This window comes from Crocodylus siamensis, chromosome 3, assembly GCF_052110815.1.
Source record: "Crocodylus siamensis isolate JL-2025a chromosome 3, ASM5211081v1, whole genome shotgun sequence".
Lineage (NCBI taxonomy): Eukaryota > Metazoa > Chordata > Crocodylia > Crocodylidae > Crocodylus > Crocodylus siamensis.
The window spans coordinates 259,377,649-259,405,644 of NC_143397.1; the positions used below are offsets into that span (position 1 = coordinate 259,377,649).

The following is a 27,996-nucleotide window of genomic DNA, read 5'->3' on the forward strand; positions in this document are numbered from 1 at the left end:
AATGGGCTCAAGCTGCAGCAAGGGAAGTTGAGGTTGGATATTAGGAAAAACTTTCTCCCAAGGAGGGGCGATAAAGCACAGGAACAGGCTACCCAGAGAGGTGGTGGAGTCTCCATCCTTGGAGGTTTTGTAGGCCTGGCTTGACAAAGCCTTGCCTAGGATGATGTAGTTGGGGCTGGTCCTGCTTTGAGCAGGGGTTGGACTGGATGTGACCTGAGGTCCCTTCACACCCTCATTGTGATTCTATGATTCTGGGCTCAGTAGGATTGTGGCTTTTCTGTGGCCTCTTGAAGGGGTGGCAAGGGATGCTCTGTGCCCTGTAGCTGGTGGCAAGACTGCTTCAGTGAGGTTCAGCTGGGGAGACTTCACTTCATAGCCTCGCGGGAGGAGGTGCTGGTGGGAAGCGGCTGCTTGCTGGGGCTCAGCGGAGTCAAGCCCAACGTGCTGCGTGCGGGGGGTTGGCCTATTGCTGCTCCCTCTGCTTGACACTTAGGCATCCCCTGGCTACATGGCACTGGATCCAGCTCTGGGAAAGAGCAGGGTGAAGGCGGCTTGGCCAGCAACACAGAGCCGGGCTGGTGGCTGGAGGGGGCATGCCCCTTGGGTGGGTGCTGGCAGAGCCTGTGGACCAAAGGACACCTGCAGCTATGGAACAAGCCATGCAGCCCAGGCACCCACAGCCACAGCAGCACAGAGCGAGTCCCCAGAGCCAGCAGGACACCATCAGCTGCCAGTGCAGCACCCTACAGCCCTCCTGTGTGAGGGGTCCTGATGCCTTGGCCCTTGCCTGTGCACTCCTGGCTGCAGACTTTTGGTACAGATGGGGCTTTGCCTTTCTCTGCAGCAGGGGCATAGCCTCTGCCTGGGCTCTGGAGCATGTATTAGCAACTACATATAAGCAGGATGTTGGCTGCCATTGTCCCCCTGCTTTGTGTGGCAGGTTCAGGCATGATGTCTGGGGCATCGGGGTGACGGTAGTTTTATGAAGTTTAGATGATTATTTCTCCAGGGTGGTTTGGACAGGGCTGATTCTGCCTCAGGCAGGCGCTGGGATAGATGTAACCCTGTAGGTCCCTTCCAGCCCCACAGCTCTGGGACTCCAGGAAAGACATGCAGCAAGGACAGCCCAGGGTGAGCAGGGGGCTGGTGGCTTAGGTCAGAGCCCTTGGGTTGATCTCATAAGAGCAGGGGGAGGCAGGACAGCGGCAAAGATGAACACTCAGTGGTGCCCAAGGCTGGCAGAGGAGCTTTGTATGGGCCTGGAGCAGAGGTAGCATGGACAGCAAGGGAGGAGGTGGATGAGAGGTCAGCGTGGCAGGACAAGGGGATGCGAGCTGGCCAGGCCGAGGATGCGTCCCTATGGCCCAGCCAGGAGCAGGGCGTCACCTGTCAGCTAACCCACCCCGCAGAGCACCTGGCTTGGCATCAACACCTCACACTGGGCCCACGCACCCTCAGAGGCAACTTTTCAGTCCCAGGTGCCCTCCCTACCCCCACAAGGGTAGACCGGGATGGGGAAGCAGGCCTGGCACCCCATCGCCTTTGAGCCCAAGTCTCTGCTTCTTCCTGTGCTTGCCAGTGGCCAAAGCCAGCCTGGGCTCTGCCCTCCCGTGACCCTGCTGCCCCAGGGGGACCCTTCTCCAAGCCACAAGCAAAGAAGGGACTTCAAGGCAGGCACAAAGAGCCCAGGCCCTGGGGCTCCATCTCTGCTCCAAGCATCCCCGCTTACAGGGAGCAAACGGAGGGACCCATTGTCCTGCAGAGAATGAAAGTAGTCATCTGACCCCAGCACTTTTTCCTGCCTAGGCAGGGGGGTCGGACTCGATCTGTTGAGGTCCCTTCCGACCTGAGCACCTATGAACCTCCAACAGCTGGTGCTGGGTTGAAAGCTAAACATCCTGCTGTGCTCTCCACGGGGGGAAGGTGGCTTCCAGGGATGCATCTAGTGCTGGCCAGTCAGAGCCAGGCCCTGGGCTGGCTGGATGGTGGATCCCAGCCAGCCCGGCAGTGGTTACACCCTGCACCCAGCCTCACCTGTACTGTTGGACAGCTGGAGCCATCACCTCGACCTCCCTAATCCCAGCACCCGGCTGCTCATCTTGCCTTCCTCCCCACTGCTTTGGTCCATTAGCCTGGCTTGCGAGCTCAGGCAGGAAGGGTACGCAGCTCTGCCACGCGGCTGCCCAGCTCTTGGGGGAATCCAGCCTGGAGCCCCTGGACCCTGCTCTAGTTCTAAGTGCAGAGAAACCCGTCAGCTGAGCCCTGCCAGGAGGAGCTGAGACAGTTCTGGATGGAGGACGCAGTGGAGAAAGATCCTGGCAGCTGCTGGCTCTGGGCAGAGGGGAGCCGGCAGGAGCACATAGCCACCCCAGAGAGAGCTGGGAGGAAGCCCCAGGCATGTCAGGGAGCTGTGCAGAGGCATCCACCTCTGCAGAGCCTGTAAGCCCTGGCCTGAGGCAGCCACCCACCCTGCAGTTTACCACCTGCTCGCAGGCACTGAACTTTGGCAGCACTCAAGGGATTTTGCTTCCTCTCCTTAGCCAGCTCTGTGTAGAGGCAGATGTCAGGGGCAGAGGGGAGCAGGGAGGCAAAGGCTGGGGAAGGGCACAGCTGTGTGAATGCCCCCCATGCAGGAGGCAAAGGGGACAGAGCTGAGCTGCCCAGACGGCCTCGTTGCTAGTTACTGGGTGAGCACAGTGACTTCCAGCCCTGGGGGAATGAGAATGAGGACAGCAGAGGGGCAGAGATGGGGAAAGCGTGGGCAGGAGAAGCAGGCTGTCAGGGGCATGGGGATGCTGCGCGGTTAGATGGTGACTACAAAGCCAGACTCTGGAGTGGGGCTAGTCGGTTTGTGAGGGGCCAGAGGCCTCCCTGAGGGCAGTGGAGAGGACACAGGAGGCGGAGGCAGAGGCAGATGGGATGGCAACTGTGCCATCTGCCGTGGGACAGACTGAGGGGGCCACAAGCCTGGCTGCCTTCCCCTCCACGCACCAGAGCAGGGGCCAGAAGAACCTCCCAGCGCATCAGGCATAAGAGAGACAGCAGTGGTTAGAAAATGGCATAAAAACATGTTATTGCTGCGTGTCTTGGGTGGCCAGACATGGGGGCCATCACACGACAGCCCCTCTGCCACAAGAAGCTACAGGTTGAAGTAGTCCAGGGTGTTGTGGCGGCAGAGGTTCGTGGTCCAGATGGCATCATCCCTGTCTGCACTGAGCAGCATCTGCTGCAGCTCAGCACTCACCTGCGAGAACTTCTCCTCGTCCACCGAGCTGTTGAGCAGGCTGGAGGAGGATGGCGGCCAAGGCAGGTCCTCGCTGTAACAGTCCACAGGGTAGGGGTAGATAACGAGCCGCAGGGCCGAGAGTCCCGCTGTGCGGAGCAGCAAGGTTTTGAGTCCGCACGTGGACAGTGGGTTGCCAAACACGCCCAGGTAGCGGAGCCGGGTGCAGCAGCACAGGATGGGCAGCAACGCCTCCAGGTGGGTGTCCGCCAGGCGGCACTCCATGATGTCCAGGTGCAGCAAAGAGCCCGCCGCCTCCCGCAGCAGGTGCTGGAAGGGCTGCAGCAGTGCGTCCGACAGGTTGTTGCCACTGAGGTCCAGCTTCTTGAGGGCGGGTGTGTGGAGGCTCTGCGACAGGTAAGCCAAGTCGCTGGGCAGAAGGCAGCAGAAGGCCAGCTCGAGGCTTTCCAAGGGGCCCTGCAGGTTGCTGTAAACGGGGGAGAGACAATAGCTCTCAGGCATGCTCCGAGCCATTCCTGCTGACCGCAGGGGACAAGGTCAACCGGGCAGGACAACCCATGTGTCGGGGACCCCAGCCCACCTGGGGTTAAGTGCCTAGCTGCCACAGCTGCCCTGGTCTCTAGCTGACAAGTCCTGCACCAGCTCAGTCAGCAGCTGCTGGGAGCTCAGGCTCCCCACTTATCCCATCAGCCCTGCCCCAGCCTGCTATGACAAGTCTCCTGATTCCTGCTTGCTCCTGGACTTCAGCTCGGGTCTCCTGTGCATCCACTTCCCTGATCCTGAGAGTATGACTCCACTCCCTAAAGCAGAGGAAACCTGGCCTCTGATCCCACTCCAACCCCGACTTCCCTTCCAGACACGGTCATTTGGCTCCTGAATACTGGCCCAGGCCCTGGACCCCAGCCATCCCCCCAGGGGCCTGACTACTAGGCAAAACCCCCTACAAACAGCTCAGGGGCCAAGCAAGGACCCATGTTTAAGTGCCTGATTAAGGTGAGGAACTTTCTGCCTGTAGCCAGGAGAACAGCACAGCCCTGCCGGGACCTGGCCAAGCTTTCAGGTGCAAAGAGGCTGAGGGTCCCGGTATGCCCTGAGACTGCCATGTGTAATAGCTCATGGCCCCCTTCCCACCCCCTCCGTCTGGCCAGTGACTTACCCCAGCAGCTGCCTCAGCCTCCCCGAGAGGCGGGAGGAGCCCAGGTTGAGCTCCTTGAGGCAGGAGAGGCGGCCAAGCTGGGTGGCGAAGTAATGGAGGCTGCCCTCCATGCCAGCCGAGAGCCGCCGCACATCAATGTTGCTATAGGGCAGCTTGAGGCTCACCAGGTTGGTGAACTTGGCCATGTGAGGCAGCACCACGCGCAGCCCTGACAGCCCCAGGTTGTTGAAGCGCAGGTCCACCTGTCTGACGCTGGCCGGGTCCAGGAACTCCAGGAGCCCCACGGTGCTGGCGATGGACAGCTCCTCGGCCCGGAAGTCACGGCACCGGAGCCGCAGGGCACTGTGGGCATTGGCCTGCAAGGCGTCCTTGAGGACCCCGTATGAGGTGCTGTTGACAAAGAGGTCCACGCGGACTTCCACGGAGACTAGGCGTGGTGGGGGCAGCGCTGCTGGGCTGCTGTAGGGGCCCTTCCTCCGCTTGGAGGTGCGCTGAGTGCACTTGCTCTGCTGCTTGGACACGTCGATGCAGGCCTTGGCCAGCGTCACCGTCCGCGACCACAGGCTCATGCTCTCGGAGCCCTGGTCGGCACCATCGTCCTGCAGGCCGGTCATGTCCAGCACCCGCAGGCAGTGCTGCCGGCTGGGGGAGACGAGAGCAAGCGGAGACATGAGCGATGGAAGATCAAGAGGTTCAGGGGGCTGGATGTAGCCTGCAGAGGTGGGGCATTGGCCCACAGGGATTCTCTCTGGCCAGACTCCCCTGGGGATCTGGCACACGGGGGTCTCACTGAGGGTCCCAGAGCTGCTGTGCCAGCACCCATGGGTGAACACCGCCCTCCCCTTCCCCACCACCACGATCCCAATTCCCAGTGGTTGTCTGGCAGGGCAGCGAGTGGCACTGGCGTTCCCCCACCTGCTGCCAGCTAGATCTGGAAGCCACTGTGGTGTCATTTGCTGTCCCTAATCTAGTCATTCCCCCAGGGCCTGCTGGAGGGTCCCCAGACGGAGCACACAGGGAAAGCCACAAGGGTCTCAGTGGCTTCTAGAGACCCACCCTTGCTCCAGGTCTCTTCTCACCCTTCCTGTTGGGGCTGTGATGCCCGTATCACCCAGAGGACGACATCCAGCCTAGTGCCTCGACCTCCGGGGTACTGTGCCTGAGATGTGGCCCCCGGCTCCATCTCACTTTCCTCCTCCTCAGCAGGATAAAACACTTGTAGGACCTTCCTGTGCACAGCCGCAATGTGCCAGTGCCCCACGCCAGCCCCCTAGTCCCTGAACCTCCCTAGCTCCTGGCTCGCGGAAATCCCAGTAGGACAGGCTGGGCTCCGGGGCACAGTGTAACAAACCCGACAGGCAACAGTCGGCTGCCGCCTCTCCGCTGGACACAGGCGGCAGGAACAACGCTGCTCTGGGACCTGGGGCGAGTTGGCACATGTTGCCCCACGGAGGCAGGCGGCATTTTGAGATGGGACCTGGGAAAGGGGTCCCCCACACCCTGGGGACAGGAACCCCCAGCTTCACTGGACAAGGGGCCTGGACTGGCTGATGCACCAGGCCACATCAGGCCACAGTTCTCCCCACAGCTGCATTTGGGCCCCAACGCGCTGTCTTGTCTGAGCTCGGGCTAGCCCCGTCGCAGCCCTTGGGATATGCCTAGGAATGTGCCAGGCCCTGCCCCGATCCCACGCACCTGGAGCCATGGCTCCGGCCCTCCAGCGCGGCGCTGAGGTAGGCCACGACGCCCAGGATGACGGTCTGCACGCACAGCTTGCTGGGCTTCTCCTGCAGCAGGGCACGGTCGCAGTGCCGGCAGTGGCGCAGCAGGCGCTGGAAGCTGAGCACCGGGAAGGGCCAGGTCTGCACCAGGTCCTGAAGCACCAGCGTGCGCTTGTCCAGGAAGGCCGCCTTGAAAAGCACGGGGTACAGCTCGGTGGGCAGGACTTCCAGGGCGCTGCGGGCGGTGGCGTGGTGGGACACCAGCTTCTGGGCGCAGAGGAACACGAGGGAGTGCATGGCTGGGGCTGCAGGCCGGTGCTCCCTCTGCAAGAGAAGGGGAGCGCCGGTGAGACACCGCTGTCCGCACGCCACCGCCTGCGCCCGGGAAAGCGCTCCTGGGGCACCAGCCCCGCAGGGTCCCAGCTGGAGAGTCTTCCCCGCTCCCCTCCACGCTGCACTGGGGCGGCAAGGGATTTCCCCCTGCTCAGACTGGTCGCACTGGGGGTGTCCCCTCCCCCCGCAGCGGGGGCACGGCCTCTGCAGCGCCCATGACCCCCCCCCGTACCCCGGGGCAGGGCCGGGGGCCGCGCTGAGTGACTGGGGGGGATGCGCCCCTCCCTTTAAGTTTAAGGTAGGCCGGTAAACAGTCACCCCGGACCCCCTCCCCTTCAGGTTTTGGGGGGTCCGGGGTGACTGAGATGCAGGGTTTTTGGGAGGGGCTCGGACTCCTGGGCTCCCTCTGGGCCGGGGGGGTCCCGGACTCCTAGGCCCCACCCCTCACCGAGTCCCGCCGCCCGCTCCGCCGCCCCTCGGCCGCGCAACCCCGCCCCGCCCCGTCCGGCACTTCCGGGTGGGCGCGCTGACGCAGGACGCCGCCCGGCGGGGAGGCGGGAGGCGGGATCCCGTCGCGGGCGGCCATTGGCGGGCGGCGCCGCCCGTCGCGGGATGGGCGGCGCCATTGGCTGTGTGTCGGGCGGGGCGGGCCGGCCATGGAGCGGCGCGCGGAGGTGCGGGCCGCGCTGCAGCGCTGGGAGGCGGCCTTCGCCCGGGAGCGCGGCCGGAGGCCCAGCCAGGTGCGGCGTGCGCCGTCGGGCGGCAGGGGCCCGGGGCCGTCCTGAGCGAGCGCCCCCGGTCGGCCGGTAGCGGCCCGGCCCCCCGCGCCACGGCCCCGGGATGCCTTGGCCAGCTCCCCAAGGGGTCGGCGGTCGTGCAGGGGCGTCACGAATTGGGGCCCCGGTACTGTGGTATCACTGATCCCGGGGGCAGAGCTGGGGCTCTCTCGCACTCGGTGCCGATGCGCTTTACGCCCTTCGTTGCTGCTTCCCGGTGCCGAAAGGCTTTGCGGGATCTCGGGGGCTTTGCTGGTGGTGGGAGCGCAGGCCTTGTCCCGCTTCGGGGCTCTGCGGGCGTCTGAAGAATGAGCAGGTGCTGGGCACCTTGGGGCCCAGAGGTCCGGCTGCGCTCGCAGGACAAGGGCCTTGGCTTTGGCAAAGCACCCGCAAAGGGCTGCGGGGGCATCGCCTAGTTCGTCCGTGTGTTACCCAAATCGCCAGTCGCACAAATCGCGAGCTGCACCTTATGAGGGAGGATAAGGCAAGTTGCTACACACCCCCCCCCCCCATACCCCCAACTTCTGTTCTGCGCTGGCATACGTGACCAGTCTTATTAGCGCTCGGATCAGCTTGGTGGCCAGCCAGGTTGATCACGAGTAGGAGCCGGGCTCCTGCCAGTCCATCTCGTCAGATAAACCGATGCTCCAGGATGACATACAGAACAAGACCCGAAATAAATACGTCTTGCCCCATCTTTTATAGCCTTGTCAGTTCACCCAGTCCTCTGGGCTTTTGCTGGGTGATCACTGTGTTCTTCCTTGAAGGTCGATTGCCATTGTTCTCTCGCTGTTCTGGGCCAGATTCTTCTTGTTTTGGTCTTTTATCTGTCTGCGTTCTTCAGCCAGTTGCCAGCTGATGTTTTCCCTTTCCATAGACACGCTCTTGCTCACTCCCTTCCACAGACAGCATACAAAGGTTGAGGACTTATGTCAAGCCTACAGAGCAATACAACACTTGGTCTGAGCCTTCAAGAGGCCGAGAAGTGAAAATACATAAGATTAAAAGCAGTAGGCAAAAAGTCTATTTGTATAGCACGTGCTAGGAGCAACCCTGTGTCAGCAGAGGGGAAACGCAGCACAGCGCTAGGCATGAGTGTGTGAGCTGGAGGGTTTGGGTGGCTGGCGCCTCGGTTCTTCTGTCGGTGGCGGGGGGTGGCAAACACCAGTCTGGTGGGCTGGAGAGGAGAAGCCCTTTTGGAAACGACGCTCTTGCCCTCCCTGCTCTACTCACCACCTGCTAAGGGAGGTTGTGTCAAGTCGTCCAGTGCAGATCCCAGAGGACACTTGTCTCCTCCACACGTGGGTTACAAACAGCTTTGATCTGCCTGAGAGCGCCATGCTCTCCTCTCCTCCGCCCGCAGAAATGAGATGCATCTTTTCAAAGAAACCGACCTCCAAGGTCCAGCCTGTGGCTGAGAAGAAGCAGGGCAAACTTCAGTCCCGGTTGCATCTTGCACGGGATTGTAGACGAGCCGGGCTGGCCGGCCCCCGGAGGTCATGGCTCGCCCAGGCAGGATCATCCCCGAGTAAACCACCCAGACAAGCATCTGTCCAACCTGCACTTCAAACCTCTGGTGGCGGAGACTCCACGCCTCTCTCAGTCTTTTCCAGCACCAAACCCCTCTGAGTTGTTCCCGGTCTCCAACCAAAATCTCCTCTTGTAACTCAAGCTCATTACTAATAGATTTCGTAGACATTAGGGCTGGAAGGGACCTTGGAAGATCATCGAGTCCAGCCCCTAAGCTTCTTGTCTTGTTCCCTGTGAACAGAGAGAACAATTGATCTCCCTCCTGTACATATACAGATACCAGTATAACTTCTCTAGAATCCTGTATTAGGAGACATGTTTTCAATTCATCCTCCGTCTTTTCGTTTCCAGAGTATTCCCATTTCTTTCAGTCTTTCCTTCCAAGTCCCGTTTCGTAGACCTCTCTTCATCTTATTACTCTGCACTGGATTCGTACCAAGTTGTCCACATCTTCCTTTGAGGTGCCAGAGGCGAGGCCTGACCAGTGCTGAGTAGAGCAGAAGAAACTTCTTGCGACTTCCCTGAGATGCTCCTGTTCATGCAGCCGCGTCTGCCATAGTGTATTGGGGCAGCAATACCACACTGGTGCCCTGTTTTTGGCTTGCAGCCTGTGCTAGCCCCAGGCCGTTTTCTGGAGTCCTGTGGCCTGGCTAGGCCCCAGTCTGTATTGGTGCCTTCAATTGTTTTATCCCAGCAATTCTCAACCATGGTGCTGCAGCACCCTGGGGTGCCTGAAGAGCCTTACAAGGGTGCAACATGCTGGTAGTACTGTTAGGTGTGCAAACAGGATTCATATGATAAAACCAGATATTTCAAATAGGGATCCAGGGTGTTAAAAGCATTCTGACCTCGTGGGCTTTCCTTGTGGCAGGCTTGGGTGAGATGCCTGGTGTTGTGTCAGGAGTGACAATAGTTTTACCAAGAGTTTAGATGATGGTTTCTCTGGGCTGGTTTGGACAGGGCTGATCTTGCCTCAGGCAGGGGTTGGACTGGTTTTGACTGCTGGAGATCTCTCCCAGCCTGGCTTCTCTCTGATTCTGTGCATGTGTGTGGAAATATTTTGTCTGTCTGTGTGTACTTTTGTAAGATATCTTATAAGTATATCTTACAGAAATAGTAAAAAGCTTTTGTAAGCTGAAGTTCAGTTCACCAGATACAGTTGAAGTGAACCTCGCGTCGGAAAGCTTGCACTATATATCTGCATATATATCTACTCTGGGTAGCTTATAACAGCAATTCTCAACTTTTTTTTGTGCCAGGACCCACTTGTAAACATTGATGGCCGGTCCCAGCCCAGTAAATAGTTTAAGTAGAAAACAGGCCCCAGCCCCTCAGTGTGTGGGTTGTGGGTATGAGGTGGGGGGTGTAGGGCGTGGGGGAGCATGTTTTCGCCCCCTCCCCCCAGATTCATGCACCCACAGTGGGCATAGGGCTGCAGCCTGGCCCTCCATGGCCTAGTGTGCAGGACCTGGCGCAGGGCAGCAAACGGAAAACCCGGATCCCTGTTTATTAGCATGTGGTGAGGCACAAGCAGCATCTGTTCTATTTCCAAAAATGTGTGCAAGATGTGATCAATTTTTCAAGTTTGTTTGTGATGCTTTCATATATTGTTACAACTCACTTCTGAGTCCTGACGCACAGGTTGAGAGATGGTGGTCTATAAGGTGAAGCTCCCCCGCCTTCTACTGACTTTGGCCTGACATGGCGAATGATGTCCCCCTCAATTAAGACTCCACCATTGATGCAGGTTTTCACTGCTTTGGGAATTTCTTTCAGCCACAGTTCCCAGGCCACTAGTGGCTCTAGCTTGTCCCGTGGTTTCAGCTGCCTGCATGACGCTGTATAAAACCATTCTTAGTGGCTCTGTGCTAGGAGCTTGCTCCGTGCCCCGTGTGATGTGTCGTGGCTGTCGGTCTGGGCCCGGAGGCTGCTGGCTGCAGCTTGCCTTGTGCCTGCCGTGTTGTGGCTCCGGCTCACCCCGACAGCTCCTGTGACCCCTGAGCTGGTCAGTCCTATGTCTTGCTGCTGAGAAATGCTATGGAGGATTTGTAGCAAGTGAGGCTGATCCGCTCTGCGGGCTGGGAGGGAACGGGGGCAGCAAACTGTCCTGACAAGCTGCCGTTTAAAATGCTGCAAAGGCTTTGGGGGGAGCTGGAGATGACACAGACTGGCTGGAGGGGGAAGAAACCAGGCTCGGCAGTGAGCAGCTTGAAGAAAGTTCCCCCTGGACGGTCTGTGCATGTGGGGCTGTTCCTGCACGGGGATGCCCTCGAAGGACTTGACTCGGAAAGAGATGGCGGGGCAGCCTGTCCCCTGGAGGCTGCCGGTTCTAACCCGGCCTGAGCTGGCCCTGATCGAAACCTCTTTGTTACTGTCTGCTGGCTGCTCGGGGACCTGTGGGCAGTTCTCATTTAATGACTGGCCCTGAACAAAGCAGAGGGCTGAGTGGCTGGGCTTGGCCCTGCTCCCATGGCTGTTAGCAGGGTTTGCTCAGTACCATCATTGTGCTCTGTCTTAGGGCTCTTGGGCATACCCAGGACAGACACATGACGCTTGGCAGGACAGGGAGGCACAGTGTGTGCATCTTGGCCCTTGACACTTTTTGTACATTCTTCACGTAAGGCATCCAAGCAGCTTTGTTAACCTTCCTCGCACCCACTGGAGGCTTGAAGGGTATCTGTCTGCCTGGACTTTCGTTTGCTATCTATGTCGGGTCCTCTCTCTCTTAATTAAAAGTGGCATTGAATTGGCCTGTCCCATTTTCCTTGCAAACTAAAAAGGCTGAGAAAGTAGAACTGCATCCAGTGAGAGAGGCCCCAAAGCTCTGCTGCCCAGCACTCAGGGGCTGGGGACCGGGAATGGCAGAGAGCTCATCTCCGCTCCTGTGTGGACTCGCTCTGTGATCTAAACTGAGGGTGTCAAACTCGCCCTGTGCCCTGAGCTGGATCCGGGCTGCAGGGGTCCTTGCAGGCCAGATCTAGACCATGGGGCATCCGGAGTTGTGTCCATGTTGCCCTCCCTTGCTTCCCTGACACCTGGTCTAGGGCAAGTCTATGGGTCATTCTGCACCCCACTTCCGCCTCTGCTGTGTGTGGTGAGAGCCGCTAACGTGACTTCCCCTGGAGTCCTGCCCCTTGCTGCACCTCTGACCCCAAGTGAGGCGCTAAATGGGCTAGCGTTGGCAGATCACCTGTTGAAATATGCTTGGTGCTTTGTCCTAGGCTGCACGTGCTGGAGTGAGTCCCAGTTGCAAAGAGCTTGTCCTGGGAGGAGTGGGTTTAGTGCAGTTGGGCGGCAGTGGGGCTGAGCCTGAGCGCGGGGGCAAGACGCTCCAGCCAGGACCCTGCGGGGTTGGTGCCAGCAGGAGCATTGGCACAGCCCAGCCCCAGCCCCAGCCTGGGCGGCAGCAGCACCCAGCACCTCGGGGGGAGGCTTAAAACCCCCCTGACACATTGCAGAAATAGGGGGCAGGGCAACCAGCTTAGCCCAAAAGCCTTAGCAAAGCCCTATAGCAGAGCACAGGCATCACTACACCTAGATCATCCCCCACCAGTGGCTGCCCAACCTCTCCTTGACACCTCCAGTGATGGAGAGTCCCCCCTTCCCTGGGCATCTATTCTACTCCGTCCCTCTGACAGTGAAGAAGCGTTTCCTGATCTCCAATCGAAACCTGTTTTGCTGCAACTTCAAGCCATGGGTCTGTGTTCTCTCTGCAGCAAGAGAGACGACGTGCTTTCCCTCTTCTTTCTGGCAGCCCATCAAGTGTTGGAGGCTGTTGTCGTGTCCCCTCTACAAGGTGGAGCACAGGGAGCGGGTCCAGGCCGGAGGAGTGGGCGAGGGGAGTGCACAGGGGTGCAGCTTGCTGCCTATGCCCTTCTCTGCCTGGACCTCATGTCTCTCTGTTTCTGTTGCAGGAGGACATTGAAATGGCTCCAGCAGAGACCAAGGGTAAGTGTGAGTTTTGCACCTCCAGCTACCCCTGTGCTGAGGCTGGTGGGGGCTCATTAATGGGGTCTGCATGTAGGGCCACTTGCCATGTACTGCAGAGGAAATCTCATGTTAATTTATGCCCAAGGCTCTTGGATCCTCGGGTGGGTGGTGCGTTGCTCTGTGTTGACAAGGTCAAAACAGTCATTTAGACTATGGGCATCTGGAAAGGGGAGAGAGGGTGATAGGTTTTTATCTCCTGCTCAAGCTGGTTCAGCCTTTGTTCATCTGTCTCCTCACTGGGGAGGGTTTGGGAATGGGGAAGGTTTGTGGCTTGGGGACTTCCCCATCCCAAACCATTAAGGTGCGGGGACAAGCTCCAAACCAAGCATGTGGCATGTGCCGAAAGGGTGGGAGCTTGCTCGCAGGTCAGAGGGGAATGGGCGTGAATCCTCTTGGGGCACAGTGGGACAGGGGTGGGGCAAGGGCCCCATTGTGGAAGGGGCTGGGCTCCCATCACCTGCATCTTTGCCAGCTGGCTTTCGCTGCCCCTGTCCTTGAAGTGTGTGGGAGCTGAGGGCATCTTGCAGGACAAGGCCCTTAAGGCATGTAGGCAATGTGTATTCAGGGCACGTGAGCAGGGAAACGGCTTTCTGCTGGCAGACTAAATCCTTAAGGCCTCAAATGGCACACACAGGTTGTCCACTGAACTTCTAGGGCAGTGATTCTCAACTAAGTGCCTTAGATGCCTTGAGATCTTCTCAGGGGTACAGGAGGGTGCCACAGTGTTAACAGTGTTAGGGGTGCAAACACGTGTCACAAGATGAGCCCAGAGATTTCAAATAAGACGTAAGAGCTGCAATGGATTGGGCTCCATCCTGCCCAGTCAGTCTCCTGCATCACACGGTCGCAGAGAGCAAAAGCCGAAAGGGAGAGCGACCTGGAAATGACCAGGGTTTTCCCCTGTTCCTCTCTCCATTGCAGCCTCCAGCATTTAAGATCCAGATTCTGATTCAGAGGCCATGCCTCTCACTCCCGTGTGTATAACTGGGGTCTTCCTGTGTTCTTTGCAATGGAGAAACTGCTCTGTTATTTTTCTGGAGTAAAAAAAAAAAAAGTGAAAGCTATAAGAGTTGGCGTTTTCTGAGAGACCCATGAGTCTGAAAAGGTTGAGAACTGCTGGCCTAGGAGCATTTGTCATGGGTCAGGTTAAGTAAAGGGACAGCTTCAGAATGTGAAGCTTTAATTACGCTCATTAAGGGTTTTCCATTGATTTCTGCATCTGCTCCAAGCTGCATCTCCAGTCATTAAATAATGGATGAATAATGAAGTCATAGGGAAGTGGGACTGGAAAGAACCTGCAGAGGTCACGTCTAGTCAGGGTCAGCTCTGTCCAGACCGTCTCAAGCAGATCCATAATCTAACCTCTTAGTAAATCTACCTGACACAGCACTAGACATTGAGCCTGAACCTGCTGCAGGGAAAGGCCAACATCCTGCTACGGTAAAGGGTTGTTAATATACATATGCTCAGGAGATCCCAGGTAGAGGGGATAACTAGGAGGATTCTCTTGATGACCTGCTGTTACTGCAGGATCAGAAGCGGTTCAACACAGAGGGACAGGTTGTCAGTGAATATAGCCATTCTCTGCTGAGATCCCTACCTGGGTTTTCTGGAGACAGTGGTGCCTATCCCAGCTACCTCTGGAAGCCTGGCTGTAACCATGTGTGTTTTCCCACAGCGTTGTACAGGGAATACAGAGCCCTAAAGCAAGCCAGAAAGCAGCCAGGCCTCGAACCCAATGCAGGTTGCCCGCCAGCAGCAAAGGAGGCCTCTGCTGTGGAGCAGGTAACCCAGGGATGCTCGGCTGACTCCAGCCTCTGGCCATGGCTTGTCTGGGAGCTGTGCAGTTGTGAGGCTGGGGGGGCTCAGCTCTTGTGTTGACACTGGTGACCGAGGATACATGGCAAGGTTGGGCCCAAGCAGTAATGGCAGCAACAGTCTGTGCCTGCTTACAGCTGCTGAGATCTCGGCCTCTGGGCTGCAGCTGCAAGAGGGTAGCAGATTGGTATGTGTCTGAGGGCTTGTCAGTCTCCATCTGTGAGCAGATGGGGCTACATTGCCCACTGGAACGACCTGATGGCTATTGGGATTTGACATGTCCATGTGCAGGTGCCCTCTGGTCCTTCAGCCCTGTCATTTCTGGATGTGGCTGGGCCCATGTCCACATTACCCTGGCTTGGACAGGAAGAGGCACTAGGAACTAACCACTCTCTCTTTGTTTTAGGCCCCCTCCTCAGGCTGCTGGGGCGCCCACCTCAACCGAGCCCGCACGGCCCCCACACTGAGCCGCCAGGACCGCAACACGCTGCAGGCATCAGCACAGTACTTCGGGATGAAGCTCAAATCCAACCTGGGAGCAGCCCTGAAGGTCTGGGGGTTGAGCCGCTACAAGTCTGGGGAAGGGGTGGTGGGCCACAGAGCTGGGGCTGCTCTAGCAGGCTGTGAAGGGGGTTAGGTAGGCTGTTAGTGGCCCTGAAAGCAGAAGTGGCTGAAGTGAGCCGCTGTCAGGTTGCTGGGGCAGGGATGTCATAGGTCATAATGAGGGAGCATTACATGCTAGCTGTGGCCTTAAAACAGTGCTGTGTTCCCCTTCAGAGGTGGCTGCATCTTGGTGCCCATAGGAAAGATCTCTCTGGGTGCTTCATTCACCATGGTTGGGTTGGGTTCTGCCAGGACATGCACCCATGCCAGGTGCTTGAAGTGTGGCTGCGTGGTGCTGATTGTTCCTGGAGGCAGGCAGCTGTGGAAAAATGCTCTGCTCTTGCTGGGAGCAGCCGCTGAGAGCTGAGCTGCCACAGCAGACAGCCCATCTGAGAGCCACAGGTGCACTCAAGCAGTGTTGCCCAGAGCTGCCAGCGTGGCTGTTGTCCGGCTGGAAGTTTCAAAGGGTGAACAGCTCCTTTCTCCACCGTAGCTCCTGTGCCGGCTGACAGTGTGTCAGGGTATTGGATGGGGCTGGCCTTTGTCCCAGGGAGCGGGTTGGCTGGCTGGCAGTGCTGATGGCCAGCAAGGAGCAGCTTCTTCAATTCTGGGTGCAGGGGAAGCTGCCCTGAGAAGGGGCACTTGCATTTGGGGCAGAGGAGGCTGTATGTGCCAGAGTGGGGCAGGCAGAGCAGTGCCCAGGTGGGTGAGGGCCGGTACTCACCACCATGTCTTCCTGGCCCCAGGAGCGCCCTGTGACCTTGTGGAAGCCCTGGAAGCCCTGGCAGAAGCTGGCTGTGCCCCGGTCGGAGAAGAGCTTGGGGGGCAGCGTTGCAGGGGCCTCCCCACAGCCCTCTGGGACACCAGTGTCAGAGAGCAGCGGGGATTGTGTCAGCAGCTCTGAGCCTGGTGAGCCGGGAGCCCTCCTGCTCCCGCCGACACTCTCACGGCTGGCCCCTGCCATCCTCTCCGCAGGGCTGAATCCGAGCCCCCAAGTGAACAAATTCCAGCAGCTGAAGCAGACCGTGGCCCAGCGACTGGGCTCCCTGGACCCTGGCTGGCTCGATCGGTGTCAGGGCATCCAGGAGAGGCTGAAAGAGGACTGTGCTCACAGCATTGGGGGTGAGAACAGGGATCAGCCTCAGCACAGCCCATTCCCACACCGAGCCCCTGGGGCTAGCAGCCAGCCCCTAGACAATGAGAACATCCCACCTCTTGGAGGCTTCTCGCAGGGGAGCAGAAAGCAGCAGGAACCACGTGAGCCTTCCCAAGACAGCAGAAGCAGCCGGGGATCTGGCATGGATCGCTGCAGGGGAGATGGCTGCAGGGCAGACACAGAGCATGAGCAGACCACACACGACCCCCAGGGGAGCTGCAAGGTGGACTCTGGCCCTGCTGCCTCTGAAAGGGACCTGGGGCAGCTCCCCAAGGAGCAGGGCAATGAATCAGGTGCTGGGCAGGGAGCAGAGCAAGAGGAGGCTGGCACCAGCCTGGCAGAGGTGGAAAGAGCCCCTTCTCCACAGGACGTGCCCAGTCGGGCCCAGAAAGTCAGAGCTACCAGCAGGAAGAGGCCGCAGGATGCAGTGAGCCCTGATGGCAAAGCTGTAGCCCCAAAGCGCAAGCGGGCCAAGGCGGCAGCCGGGGATAACCCTGTCCCGGTGAGAAGGAGAGTGCGGGGCTCCAGCCGCAGGCCGGAGCCGAGCGCCGACGAGGACGGACAGCCTGCGGATGCTGGAGCGGAGCAGGGTCGAGACAACGCGGTGCCCGCTGAGAACCTGCTGGGGGAGATTGAAGGGGAGGGCATGCACCGAACCAGCACCAGAGGCTGTGGCAGTAGGTGGGTTGTACACCCCCCCCCACCCGCCCGGCTTGCCCTCCTGTCTGCAGCAGGGTGGCCTGGGCGCAGCCCACGGGGGCCAGCAATGGAGCCTAGAGCCACCCTCAGCATCCAACATCCCCTGCCTTCACACCGTTCTCCCTCGGTGGCCACGAACGAGGCCAAATCCCCCCGCCCTTAATACTTCCCCCAGGATGTGCTGGAGCCAGCAGGCGGAGATCAGCACTGCCCTGTCCCCTTCCATCCTCCAAGCACTGCGCACAGCAGCTTGCATGGAGCGCTCTGTGTGTTCGCTTAACGGGGGCCTGGTAGTGCAGGGAAGGTAGCTTCTCCCCCGTTCCCCAGCTGGCTCTTCTACAAACCAGGGCAGCTGTTGCTTGAGGTCCTGAGGATCCCTCAGTGAATTACTGGTTCCTACCCCTTTGCTTCTGCCTGTGAAAGAGTGTGATGCCAAATGTCACCAGGAGACTGAGCTGACCCTGGCTGCAGGGAGGGCTGAGTACCTACTTTGTTGCTGACATTTCCCTGTCCTGGGGGCAGTGAAGTGAGGCCTGTCCTGGGTGTAGCCAGTGCAGTCATAGAATCATACAGTCAGTCCCATGCACATGGCCTCTCCTCATGACACACTCACTTTCCAGGCCACCCCCAAGGAAGGACGGCAACTTTGTGCGCCTGAACCTGAAGAAGAAATCGTACGTCAAGGGCTATGCACTGAGGGGGAACCGTCTGCGCAAGCAGGTAAGCTGCTGCTGTCTGCCCAGCGCACTGACCAAAAGTAGCACACGTGTCCCATGCTGCAGCGTCTCTCCAGGCTGCTCCCTCCCCCTGTGCCGTTTCCATTGACCTGGAGTGTGGCCTGCGAGCCCTGCCAGGGTCTGGGTTTGTGCTGCAGACAGTTCCTGATGGATCTGGGCATAGGTGGACCTAGGGTTTTAAAAAGGGGGGTGCAGATACCTCACATAGAACATTTTTTCCAGTGAAACAGAAACTAGATGCTTTCCTAATATGCCACAGGGGTGTTCAGTGTAATATCAGAGCAGTATTATTCAGTGTGAGATCAAAGTAAAAACATGCAAACTGGTATACCTTCCAATAATTTATTAGTTTATGTATAAAGTTTAAAAAACAAGAAGATTGGCAAAAAGGTTCTGAAGGTGGTATTTCAGTAGTCCTGTAGTCACTACAGTTAAATGTCCATCTTTTATTCAGATTCAGAAAACAAAACCTAGCCTTCTTGAGTGTCTGGACAGTGTTTCCTGACTCCACTGTCAGTCATTTCTACACTCAGGTGAATATGACCACTCACAGTAACGTTTTTGGCTAGAGCTAAAAACAGTGTGCAGGGCTGTGAAATAGGAGAGCGACATAAAATCATAGAAAATGAGGGTTGGACAGTACCTCAGGAGGTCACATCTAGTCCTGCTTTGAGCAGGGGGTTGGACCAGCCCCAACTACATCATCTCAGCCAAGGCTTTGTCAAGTCAGGCCTTAAACACCTCCAAGGATGGAGAGTCCACCACCTCCCTAGGTAATCTGTTCCAATGCTTCACCACCCTCCTAGTAAGAGAGGTTTGGATTTTTTTTCCTAATATTCAACCTAACCCTTCCTTGCTGCAAATTAAACCCATTGCTCCTTGTTCTGTCATCTGCCACCACTGAGAACAGCTCAGCTCCATCCTCTTTGCAGCCCCCCGGCAGGGAGGTGAAGGTTGCTATTCAGTCCCCTCGGTCTTCCCTTCTGCAGACTCAGTCAGCCCAGTTCCCTCAGCCTCCTCACCAGTCATGTCCCCCAGCCTCACAACCATTTTCATTGCCCTTCAGGGCAACAAAATCACCAGGAACAGCAACATTGCAGAGAAAAGTCTGGCTTGTATAGCGTGACTTCAGAATCATTAAAAAGGAGACAGGGTTGTTAACACCTGTGGAGTTGAGAGAGATTAACAGCATTTAGATAGATGACAATGAGCCATTATCAGGGTCAACTGATTATGATTGTCATTATGAGATTAATATGAGCGTCAACGGACTCTCACTGCTGCCTGCATAGAAATGCAGCTGTCATGGCCAGGCAGTTGGCTTTAAAGTCTGGGTGGAGCTACAGGGTCTGCCCCTGGATCTGGGTATTCCCACCCTCTTATGTGCTAGGACTCATTCCTGCTATAGACTCTCAGAGCAGCTGGGCTGGCAGGGCCCTCAGGAGGTCCCAGCTGGTCCAGGTAGGATCAGCTCCATCTAAACCAGCCCAGCCAAGCATCTCTAACCCACTCTTAAAAGCCGCCAGGGATGAGACTCCACAGTCTCTCCCATGAAAGTCTCAACCTAGATTCTCCAGTTGTGAATGAGTTCAAAGGGAGCCCAGAAGCCAGAGCCACAACTCTCCCCTGCCAACCTTGGTGGGTTTGCAGTTGCATTTCCCTCGGGTTTAAAACTTTCCTCTCCCCCGTTCCTGTGTGAAAGATCTGCGCAAACAGGAAGTGGCAGCTGTCTATGCCTGGGGAAGCCAAGGAAGTCATTGCAGAACCGTAGGGTTGGAAGGGGCCTCCAGGATCATCTAGTTGAACCCCCTGCAGACAAGAGAGGCCCCACTTCTGCACAGTACCAATCCAGGGACGCTGCAGACACCCCCAAGCAGGGACATTTGTGTGTCACAAACAGTCGGGAGGCAAAGGCTGTTCTCTGTTATGGAATGGCCAGAGGAGAGCCACGCGCATGATCAGAGGTCAAGAGAACAGACCTTACAACGACAGGCTGAGAGCCATGGGGCTCTTTAGCCTGGAAAAGCGCAGGCTCAGGGTGATCTGGTAGCCATCTGCAAGTTTATAAGGGATGACCACCAGGATCTGGGGGACCGTTTGTTCACCAGAGCGCCCCAAGGGATGATGAGGTCAAACAGTCATAAACTCCTCCAGGACCGTTTCAGGCTGGACATAAGGAAAAACTTCTTTACAGTCCAAGCCCCCGAGGTCTGGAATAGCCTGCCATCAGAGGTGGTTCAAGCACCCATGTTGAACGCCTTCAAGAGAAATTTTGATGTTTGTCTTCATAGATTTCATAGACACTGGGGCTGGAAGGGACCTCGGAAGATCATCGAGTCCAGCCCCCTGCCCAAAGGTCAGGAAGTCAGCAGGGGTCATAGGATCCCAACAAGATAAGCATCCAGTTTACTCTTGAAGGTGTTCAATGTAGGTGCTTGAACCACCTCCGCTGGCAGACTGTTCCAGACCTTGGGGGCTCGGACAGTATAGAAATTCTTCCTTATGTCCAGCCTGAAACGGTCTCGCAGGAGTTTGTGACCGGTCGACCTCGTCATCCCTTGGGGCGCTCTGGTGAACAAATGTTCCCCCAGATCCTGGTGGTCACCCCGATAAACTTATAGGTGGCCATCAGATCACCCCTGAGCCTGCGCTTTTCCAGGCTAAAGAGTCCCATGGCTCTCAGCCTGTCATCGTAAGATCTGTTTTCCTGACCTCTGATCATGCGCGTGGCTCTCCTCTGGACTCTCTCAAGCTTCTCCACATCCTTTTTGAATTGTGGAGCCCAAAACGGGACGCGGTACTCCAGCTGCGGCCTCACCAAGGCCGAGTACAAGGGGAGAATGACGTCCCGGGATTTGCCCGAGAAGCATCTATGGATGCACACCAGCGTTTTGGTCGCTTTACTAGCCGCAGCATCGCATTGGAGGCTCATGTTCATCTTGTGGTCAATGCTGACCCCCAAGTCTCTTTCTTCTATAGTGCTAGCCACCGTAGCACTGCCAAGCCTATAAGGATGCTGCAGGTTTTCCCTCCCACGGTGGAGAACCTTGCATTTTTCAGTGTTAAACACCATCAGGTTCTTGTCTGCCCATTTGCTGAGCTTGTCCAGGTCAGCCTGGATCACCCGCCTATCTTCTGGCGTGGATGCTTTGCCCCAAAGTTTGGTGTCATCAGCAAACTTGGCCAGTCCGCTCCTGACTCCAGTCTTGCTGGGATCCTGTGACCCCAGCTGACTTGCTGCCCCTGGGGCCTGGACTCTTCTGAGGTCCCTTCCAGCCCTAATGAATATAAAGTCTATGAATTGAGGGTCCTGATCCAGAGACTCAGCCCTACATTGCACTGAGGGTCAGAAGGGTTTTTCCCCTGGTCCAGACAGGGGTAGAGTTTCCTTCCTCTGCAGGGGTGGCATGGCCTTGGCCTGGGGTCTCTGCAGCATCCATGACCCCTTGGCAGCAGCAGGATGTTGGTGGCTTCAGCCCCCTGTATCCCAGGGGCAGGGTCGGGGATGATGCCTGGGGCTGTCGGGGGGACTCTGTCGTGTGGCTCTGAGGTCACACACTGGGTTTGTTTTGGCTGGTTTGGACAGGGCTGATTCTTTCTCATGACTGGATGTGACCCCACAGCTCCCTGCCAGCTCTGGGATCCTATGATTTACAAGATGAACATCTGGATGCTTGAGAGATTGCCTGCTACTCCTGTGAGATGCCAGGCCTAGGTACTGGGCCTGTGCAGTTACTAGGGCTCCAAGGGTGTTTCTTGCAGGAGAGTAGTGGAACGAACCCCTGCATTGTGGTCAGAGTCCATCACATGCGCTGCCTGCTGCTGCGCTCCCTCTCACTGCCTCCCTTGCAGCTTGGATCGGCTGCAGCGAACTCCCCGTTCCATCTGAAATTGAACCCGCAGAGTTTCTCATCTTAGGCTGAGACGGCGCATTCCCGGTCTCCTCCCCAGTGTTTGAGATCTGTGCTTAAAAAGCCTCTTTCCCCAACATCGTTGCACGTTGGGGTGATGGAGCACATCTGAGTGCTCCCTGCTGGCCATGTTGCCCCTGGGATCTTCTTTCTGGAGCCCCAGGGATGTTAAGCTGAGCGTGGGCACTGCCCTTTGGTGTTGAGGTCGTGAGGGCTTCTCTCAAGGGAGATGCCCCTTCTCTAGCACCTGTCCACTCTGGACCCTGTCCTCAGACTTAGTTCAAGCCCAGTCTTTCCCAGGCCTGAGCCAGCTGGTTTACAGCTCAGCTCTTCTGGAGGCACCAGGTAGAGGGGATCAGGCAGACGCACTGAGGCCCCTGAGTACTCTGCTTTTCTGAAGGTCCAGGAGCTTTTACGAGCCTTTTTGGAAAGGCAGGGCAAACTGGCACTTTACAGGCTAACCGAAGGAGGTGAAGCACAGGCTTTCAGCAGACGAAGGGGCACACAAACAGCGGCGCGTAAGAAGGAAAGAGAAATTAGAGTACAGAAAAAAAGGGGGAAGGGGCAGCGCTGGGAGGGAAAGGCCCGTGTACGCTCTTGGGGCCGTGCCCCTTCAGCTCTCCCTGCCCTCACAGGCTCCAGTGTTTGTCTGTGTTCAGGGAGGCAGCTTTTCTCCCTTACCGACTTCTGCTTTAGGAGCTGTTGCAGAAGCTCATGGAAAAGCAAAGGCTCTGCCCGGCCCTTCCAGCTGCCCGGAGCACCCTCATCAGCCTCTGTGGTGGAGCCGGGGCCAGGGGTCTTCTGCATGGCTACGATGCCAAGGTGCACTCTTTCCTCCAACCAGCTTGGAGTTGGCTTGGGTCTAGTCAAAGCTTTTCTCCTCCTTGCCCTGCACACAGCGAGCGAGGCATGGGGCTGCCCTGGGTGCCTCCACCCTTCATGGAAATGGGGGAAGCTTCAGATCACATCCTGCACTCCTCAGACTTTCCCAAGTTTCCTGGTGTCTTCAGCAGCCCCTTCTGTAAAAGCCAAGGTTTGGGGCACAAGCAGAGGCACGGAAGGGTTGGGCTCCTGGACCTTGCTGAGCCTTGTCCAGACCTGTCGGCCACCCCTGCTCTGTGTTAAGTGCCCCCATGTCCAGTCTGGCTCTCCTTGCCCCTGAGATTTTGCCTGTTTGTAGGATCCAGGGGCAGGTCCCCAGGCTGGTCATCTACTGGGGACCTGCCGTCCGGCAATCCTGTCAGTCGTTGATCCCTGCCAGGCAGGGGGCAGGCACTGGACCTGTGTGCCCCACTCCCTCATTCTCAGGAGAGCCATTCTCGAAGCCCCAAATCCTTTTGCTCTACCCTGTTAGATTGACCCAGCTCTGCAGCCCCTATGATCTAGGGGTGTCAGCGTTGGTGTCATGAGAGCAGCATCCCCGAGTTGCACCCTGGTGCTGCCTTCCCCGGGTTTCTACAGCCCCGCACCATCCGTTGTTCGAAAACCAACGCTGCTTTGAATGTTTGATGTGAAGGTTTCTATTCCTAGAAATGAGGCTAACACAGCTAGTACCCACATGCAATGCTGCTGCGTTGCATAGCGCAGAAATGTTCCTGACTCTGAGTATCAGATGATCTCCTGAGGTCCCTTCCAGCCCTGATGTCTATGAAATCTATCACGCTACACAAAGCATGCAGTGTAGTCAAGCTAAAGCTACTACAACAGCTAAATCATTTGCATTTCCTGGCTCTGCTTCATTTTGATAGTGCAGTATCAACAGGGGCTTTTGCTTTTTTTATGAGCAAAATCCTCTGGCGCCAGAGGAGAGGCGCCAGAGGTGTAGTTTTAGCCTTCTGCTGAGGATCTGTTGAGGTGCTGGTTGAACAGCTGCATGAGAGCAGCGGTGTCTTGAGTGAGGGGAAATCCATTTTGTTTTGAGTTGAAGGAAAACCATGTGTATTCAGAAAGCTGGCAGCCTCAGTGATCCCAACCCAGCTGGATAAAAATTGCCTGGTTATCGGGTACTTCTCAAGGCACTTGACAGGGGAGCTTTGACACCCATTGGTGCTGGGTCCTGCAAGTGGGGAGACAGCCCTGTGATGTGCCTCAGCTCTAGAGACGCTTGTGAAGCCATCTCCTAGGGTGCTGCCTTGGCAAAACAGTTGTTGGGTGGATGCACAGCTTGGACCAGCTTGTTCAGAGTCGTGCTTTAAGTCGCACGGGGAAGAGGTATCGAGTGGGGACCCCTGGGTCCAGCTGGCTCAGTATTTCCATCAGTCACTCGGAGGATGGGATCCGGAGCTGGGCGGGAAGGCAGGCTCCTTGGAAGGCAAGGACAGGTGAGATTCAGAGCAACCTCAGCCAGCTGGGAAAATGGCCTGGAATAAATTGGTTATGGTTTCATAAAGACTAGTGCGAATGCAACACTGAGGACAGGGTAGGTGTGTGCTGGGGAACAACCGGCTTGGCTGCAGGGATGGGCCCAGGGTTCAGACTGAATTGCAAGCCAACAGCATGCCGGGACGGCAGTCTGTGCAGCCCCTGAGGGGTTAAACTGCAGCCCCTGGACTCCTGGCCTGGGTGCCGCCAGCCCTGTGCTCAGAGTCCTCCAGCTTCTGCGGCCTGCGCCTCCCCCTGTGTTTTTGCTTTGATCTCACACTGAATACCCCTGTGGCATATTAGGAAAGCATCTAGGGGTAGGGCAGAGCAGTGCAGCCCCAGGGATTGAGGGAGACTGTGAGCTGGGGACCTTGCCAATGCACTGCAGCAGGAGTCACCCACCCTGCAGCAGGGGTGGGAAATGCATGATGCAGGGGGCCCCTGTGTGCTGCAGCACACTTACCTGCCATGTCAGGAGGTCGTGCAGCGCTGGGGGCTCGCGTGATGTGTTGGGAAGCCGGTGCAGGGATTGTGTGGCATGGTGTGTTGGTGGCCTGCACACCCTCCGTGCAGCATGGGCGAGGCCTCCCCTGGATCACTGTCGCAGCACGTCAGGGAAGACAGACAGGTTGGAAAGGGTCCAGGGGAGAATCCTAATAATGATGGGAGGCTGGAAAAGGCAATGCGAGGAGCGGCTGGAAGACCGTGGGTTATTTATTCTGAAGAAAGGAAGACTGAGGGGATTATGACAAGTCTCCAATGCAGAGAGGGTGGCTGTAGACCATTCCCTGTGCCAGTTGGGAACAGGACAAGAAGCAACGCACCTAAATTGCATCAAGAGAGATTGAGGTTGAGGATTAGGAAGCACTTTCAGGACTGGAGTGGCTACTCGGCTGTTCTTAGCAGTGGGTTAGGCAGGCCTCTGTCTGGGCTGGCCTCTGTGACCAAATCCCCGGAAGAGCTGAGCTGTGTGGGTGACGATCGGCCCTGCCTCACCTACGGGCAGCAGCTGCTGAGAGGAGAGCTGTTCTGTGAGCGTGAGCATGGCCCTCTCCCCTGTCCAAAGCCAAGGCCCCGATCGCAGGCCAGGAGGGCTGAGCAGCAGAGAAAAGGCCACCGCAAATATCCCGACTGCCTCCCTGCTGTGCTTATCCTGGGGCCTTGCTCTTTAGTTCAGCTCTCGAGCCCCCTTCCTGCTGCAGGCATGAAGGAGAAGGAGACTCCAGGGAAATGCCGGGGGGGGCGGCGGTGCTGCTCCCCAGGGCAGCCCCTAGCACCATGCTGAGGCTCCTGTGCCTAGGCTGTGCCCTGCACTTGGAAGACTTGCTCACAGAGAGGCAACAAGGATCACAGCAGAGATGCAGTGCTTGCCCCAGAGTCAAACAAGCCTGGGGGAGGTTGCTTCACCCCAGGGAGCAGAATGGGGTGGGGGTCCCTTTCCACCCATTGCAAAGTGACTCATCAAAAGGCTAGGGACTTTCTGTTGTCCTAACATTGTGGTTTCAGGGGGGCCCGTGGTCTTCATGGCCTGGCAGCATGTTGTGTGGGTCCGCACCCTTGGATACCTGCCACCCCAGTGGGGGCTGCCTTTCCCAGCCGTCTCTGCGGCGCCGAGAGCCCTGGCCCTGGCCCTGGCTCTGGCTCAGGCACGCTGGCTGCTTTGCAGGTGTGGAAGCACAAGTGGCAGAAGAAAGGAGAAGCATTTGGCGGAGGCAGCAGGGGCTTGGACAAGAGCGCGGACACCTGCTTCAGATGCGGTGGGATCGGGCACTGGGCCTCAGAGTGCAGAGGCAGAGGTGAGGTGCTCTGCCTGCCGCCAACCTGCTGGGTGCTGGACTTGCTCGGGGAGGTGGACAGCTAGGGATCAGGTTTAGAAGACCTCCTTGGTGACCCTGCATGGGGGGAGAGCGGGGGGCTGTCTGAGGAGAGGGGGTCCTGGAGTTGTATCTTCTGCAAAGGGGTTTTGTTGTCCAGTTCTGCCCTGTTTCCTTGTCAAGCAGGATGAATCTCAGCCCTGTGCTGCGCAGCCACGGCCATGACAGAGCCCAGCATGGGACTGGGCAATGTTCCCCAGGCTAGGAACAGTTGAAGGAAAAGTGGAGGAAGGGATATAAAACCGTCTGCTTCTTGGTGCTTTCCAGTCTCCAGCCAGGCAAGACTGGGCTGAGAGCAGTGGTCCTCGCATCTAACTGCCTCTGTGGCATCAGGTGGACAGGATGGGGCTGGCTGGACTCATGGACCTAGTTCAGACAAAGCTATTAGTCCGACCTGTCCAGATCAACAGGAGTAGCCTAAATACAGCTGATCCCGCCATGGGGCAGAGGCTGGACTGGATGACCTCTGGGTCCTTTGCAGCCCTGTCTTGCCTGACTTGGCAAAGCAAGATTATCAGAGCCCAAAGAGAGCCCAGTCCATGGCTCTCGCGGCGCAGGCATGGCTCTTGGGCTTGATAGTCTCTTCCTGTCCTCAGCCCACCTGGCCTTTCCCCTTCCATCCCCTGGTTTGTAGCCTTGGAGATTTACAAGACACTGAACATTGTCCCTAAGCCTTGCAGCCTGGAGTGCGTGGTCAGGAGAGCCAGCCTTAGGCATTGCCCGTGCCATTGGCAGGGACAGATGAGCCCTGTCAGCCCGTCAACAGCAGTCTGCACGGGTGCTTTTGCAGTGCTTGGAGTAGTCAGGCCGGCGTGGCTGTCTGCAGCGGGGGCTGTGGGTAACATGAGGGACTGCAGCTGATGGGACCGAGAGGCCCTGTCTTTTACCCCCCTGCTCTAGAACCGCCCTCCCTGCAGGCCTGTGACCCTCCTTCCCTCACCAACAGGCCCATCTTCCCTTGCTGCCCCACCACTGGAGGAGGATGAGGACCCTATGGAAGAGGAGGCCCCGTTACCCACCCTGGAGGAGGTGGCCCGGCTGACCAACACCGCCTACAGCAAGAGCTCAGGTGAGGCCAGCAGCATGCTTGTGTTGCTCTCAGGCTGCCTTGCTCTCCTGTACTGCCCAGAGGCTGGTGGTGGAGCACCAGGGCCATCAGCTGCATAACTATGGGTAGCTTTTGCATCTGCAGCTCTGGAAAGAAACCTGAGACAGTAGCTTATTTCTGTTTGCTTGCATCGCTGTTGCATGGTGAGGTCTCATTCCATGGCTGGGGATCTCTACAAACTCCATGCAAAGGGAACCCAGAGATTGCTCAGTCTGAGCAGGATGGGTGCAGGGAAAGTCCTTGGTGGTGATGTGACCTGCCAGGGAAATGCCAGGAACAGCCCTAGATGTCTTTGCTAGTCCTTAAAGCTGCCCCTTAACCAGGCTGGTGGGAGCTCTGGAGTAGACTCGCAGAGCAGTGCAGTTGGCAGGAAGCTGCAGAGGTCTCATCCAGTCCAATCCCTGACCCACTGTGTCTGGGCTTTTATAGATTCATAAATTCATAGATGTTAGGGTCAGAAGGGACCTCAATAGATCATCAAGTCCGACCCCCTGCAGAGGCAGGACAGAGTGCTGGGTTCAGATGTCCCCAGCCAGATGCCCATCTAACCTCCTCTTGAAGACCCCCAGGGTAGGGGCGAGCACCACCTCCCTTGGGAGCCCAGTCCAGACCTTGGCCACTCTAACTGTGAAGAAGTTCCTCCTAATGTCCAGTCTACATCTGCTCTCTGCTAGCTTGTGGCCATTATTTCTTGTGACCCCCGGGGCGCCTTGGTGAGTAGAGCCTCACCAATTCCCTTCTGCGCCCCCATGATGAATTTACAGGCAGCCACAAGGTTGCCTCTCAACCTTCTCTTGCGGAGGCTGAAGAGGTCCAGGTGCCCTAGTATCTCCATGTAGCGCTTGGCCTGCAAGCCCTTAAACCATACTAGTGGCCCTTCTCTGGACCCTCTCCAGGTTATCCACATCCCTCTTGAAGTGTGGCGCCCAAAACTGCATACAGTACTCCAACTTTGCTGATGACTTCGTCACACTGACGA

The 27,996-nt window shown here is 57.4% G+C and overlaps 2 protein-coding genes across 7 annotated transcripts in view; one reads left to right on the top strand and one right to left on the bottom strand.

Moving 5' to 3' along the window:
• Positions 1-3,054: 3,054 nt before the first annotated feature.
• Positions 3,055-6,974, bottom strand: LRRC14 (leucine rich repeat containing 14). Of its 3 annotated transcripts, none has more exons than XM_090037387.1 (4): positions 6,903-6,974; positions 6,096-6,445; positions 4,401-5,042; positions 3,055-3,710 (listed from the first exon to the last, which is right to left on the bottom strand). In XM_090037387.1, the coding sequence occupies exons 2-4, from the start codon at positions 6,416-6,418 to the stop codon at positions 3,140-3,142; spliced, it is 1,536 nt and encodes a 511-aa protein (XP_089893513.1). In that variant the 5' UTR covers positions 6,419-6,445; positions 6,903-6,974; the 3' UTR covers positions 3,055-3,139. The 3 variants fall into 3 exon arrangements, with proteins under 3 accessions (XP_089893513.1, XP_089893514.1, XP_089893515.1); XM_090037388.1 differs by lacking the exon at positions 6,903-6,974 and adding an exon at positions 6,687-6,799; XM_090037389.1 differs by having other exon boundaries at positions 3,091-3,710; positions 4,565-5,042.
• A 130-nt stretch (positions 6,975-7,104) lies between these two features.
• Positions 7,105-27,996, top strand: part of RECQL4 (RecQ like helicase 4) — a 32,923-nt gene continuing 12,031 nt past the window's right edge. For 3 of the 4 annotated variants that reach the window (XR_016441513.1, XM_090040803.1, XM_090040804.1), the window contains exons 1-8: positions 7,105-7,194; positions 12,675-12,708; positions 14,429-14,535; positions 14,975-15,118; positions 15,918-17,008; positions 17,647-17,746; positions 25,702-25,831; positions 26,856-26,978. Coding sequence is in view for 3 of the 4 variants with exons in the window: in XM_090040803.1 (XP_089896929.1) it covers positions 7,111-7,194; positions 12,675-12,708; positions 14,429-14,535; positions 14,975-15,118; positions 15,918-17,008; positions 17,647-17,746; positions 25,702-25,831; positions 26,856-26,978 (1,813 nt within the window). In the remaining variant the exon portion in view is untranslated. Of the gene's footprint in view, positions 7,195-12,476; positions 12,557-12,674; positions 12,709-14,428; positions 14,536-14,974; positions 15,119-15,917; positions 17,009-17,646; positions 17,747-25,701; positions 25,832-26,855; positions 26,979-27,996 lie in introns of all 4 variants that reach the window. The other variant, XM_090040805.1, reaches the window with a different exon arrangement.

Coding starts and splice junctions, on each gene's coding strand:
- LRRC14 (XM_090037387.1), bottom strand. CDS start 6,418: ATGCACTCCCTCGTGTTCCTCTGCGCCCAGAAGCTGGTGTCCCACCAC. Junction 5,043..6,095: donor GGCCGGAGCCATGGCTCCAG/GTGCGTGGGATC, acceptor CGTCTCCCCCAG/CCGGCAGCACTGCCTGCGGG. Junction 3,711..4,400: donor AGGCTGAGGCAGCTGCTGGG/GTAAGTCACTGG, acceptor CCCCGTTTACAG/CAACCTGCAGGGCCCCTTGG.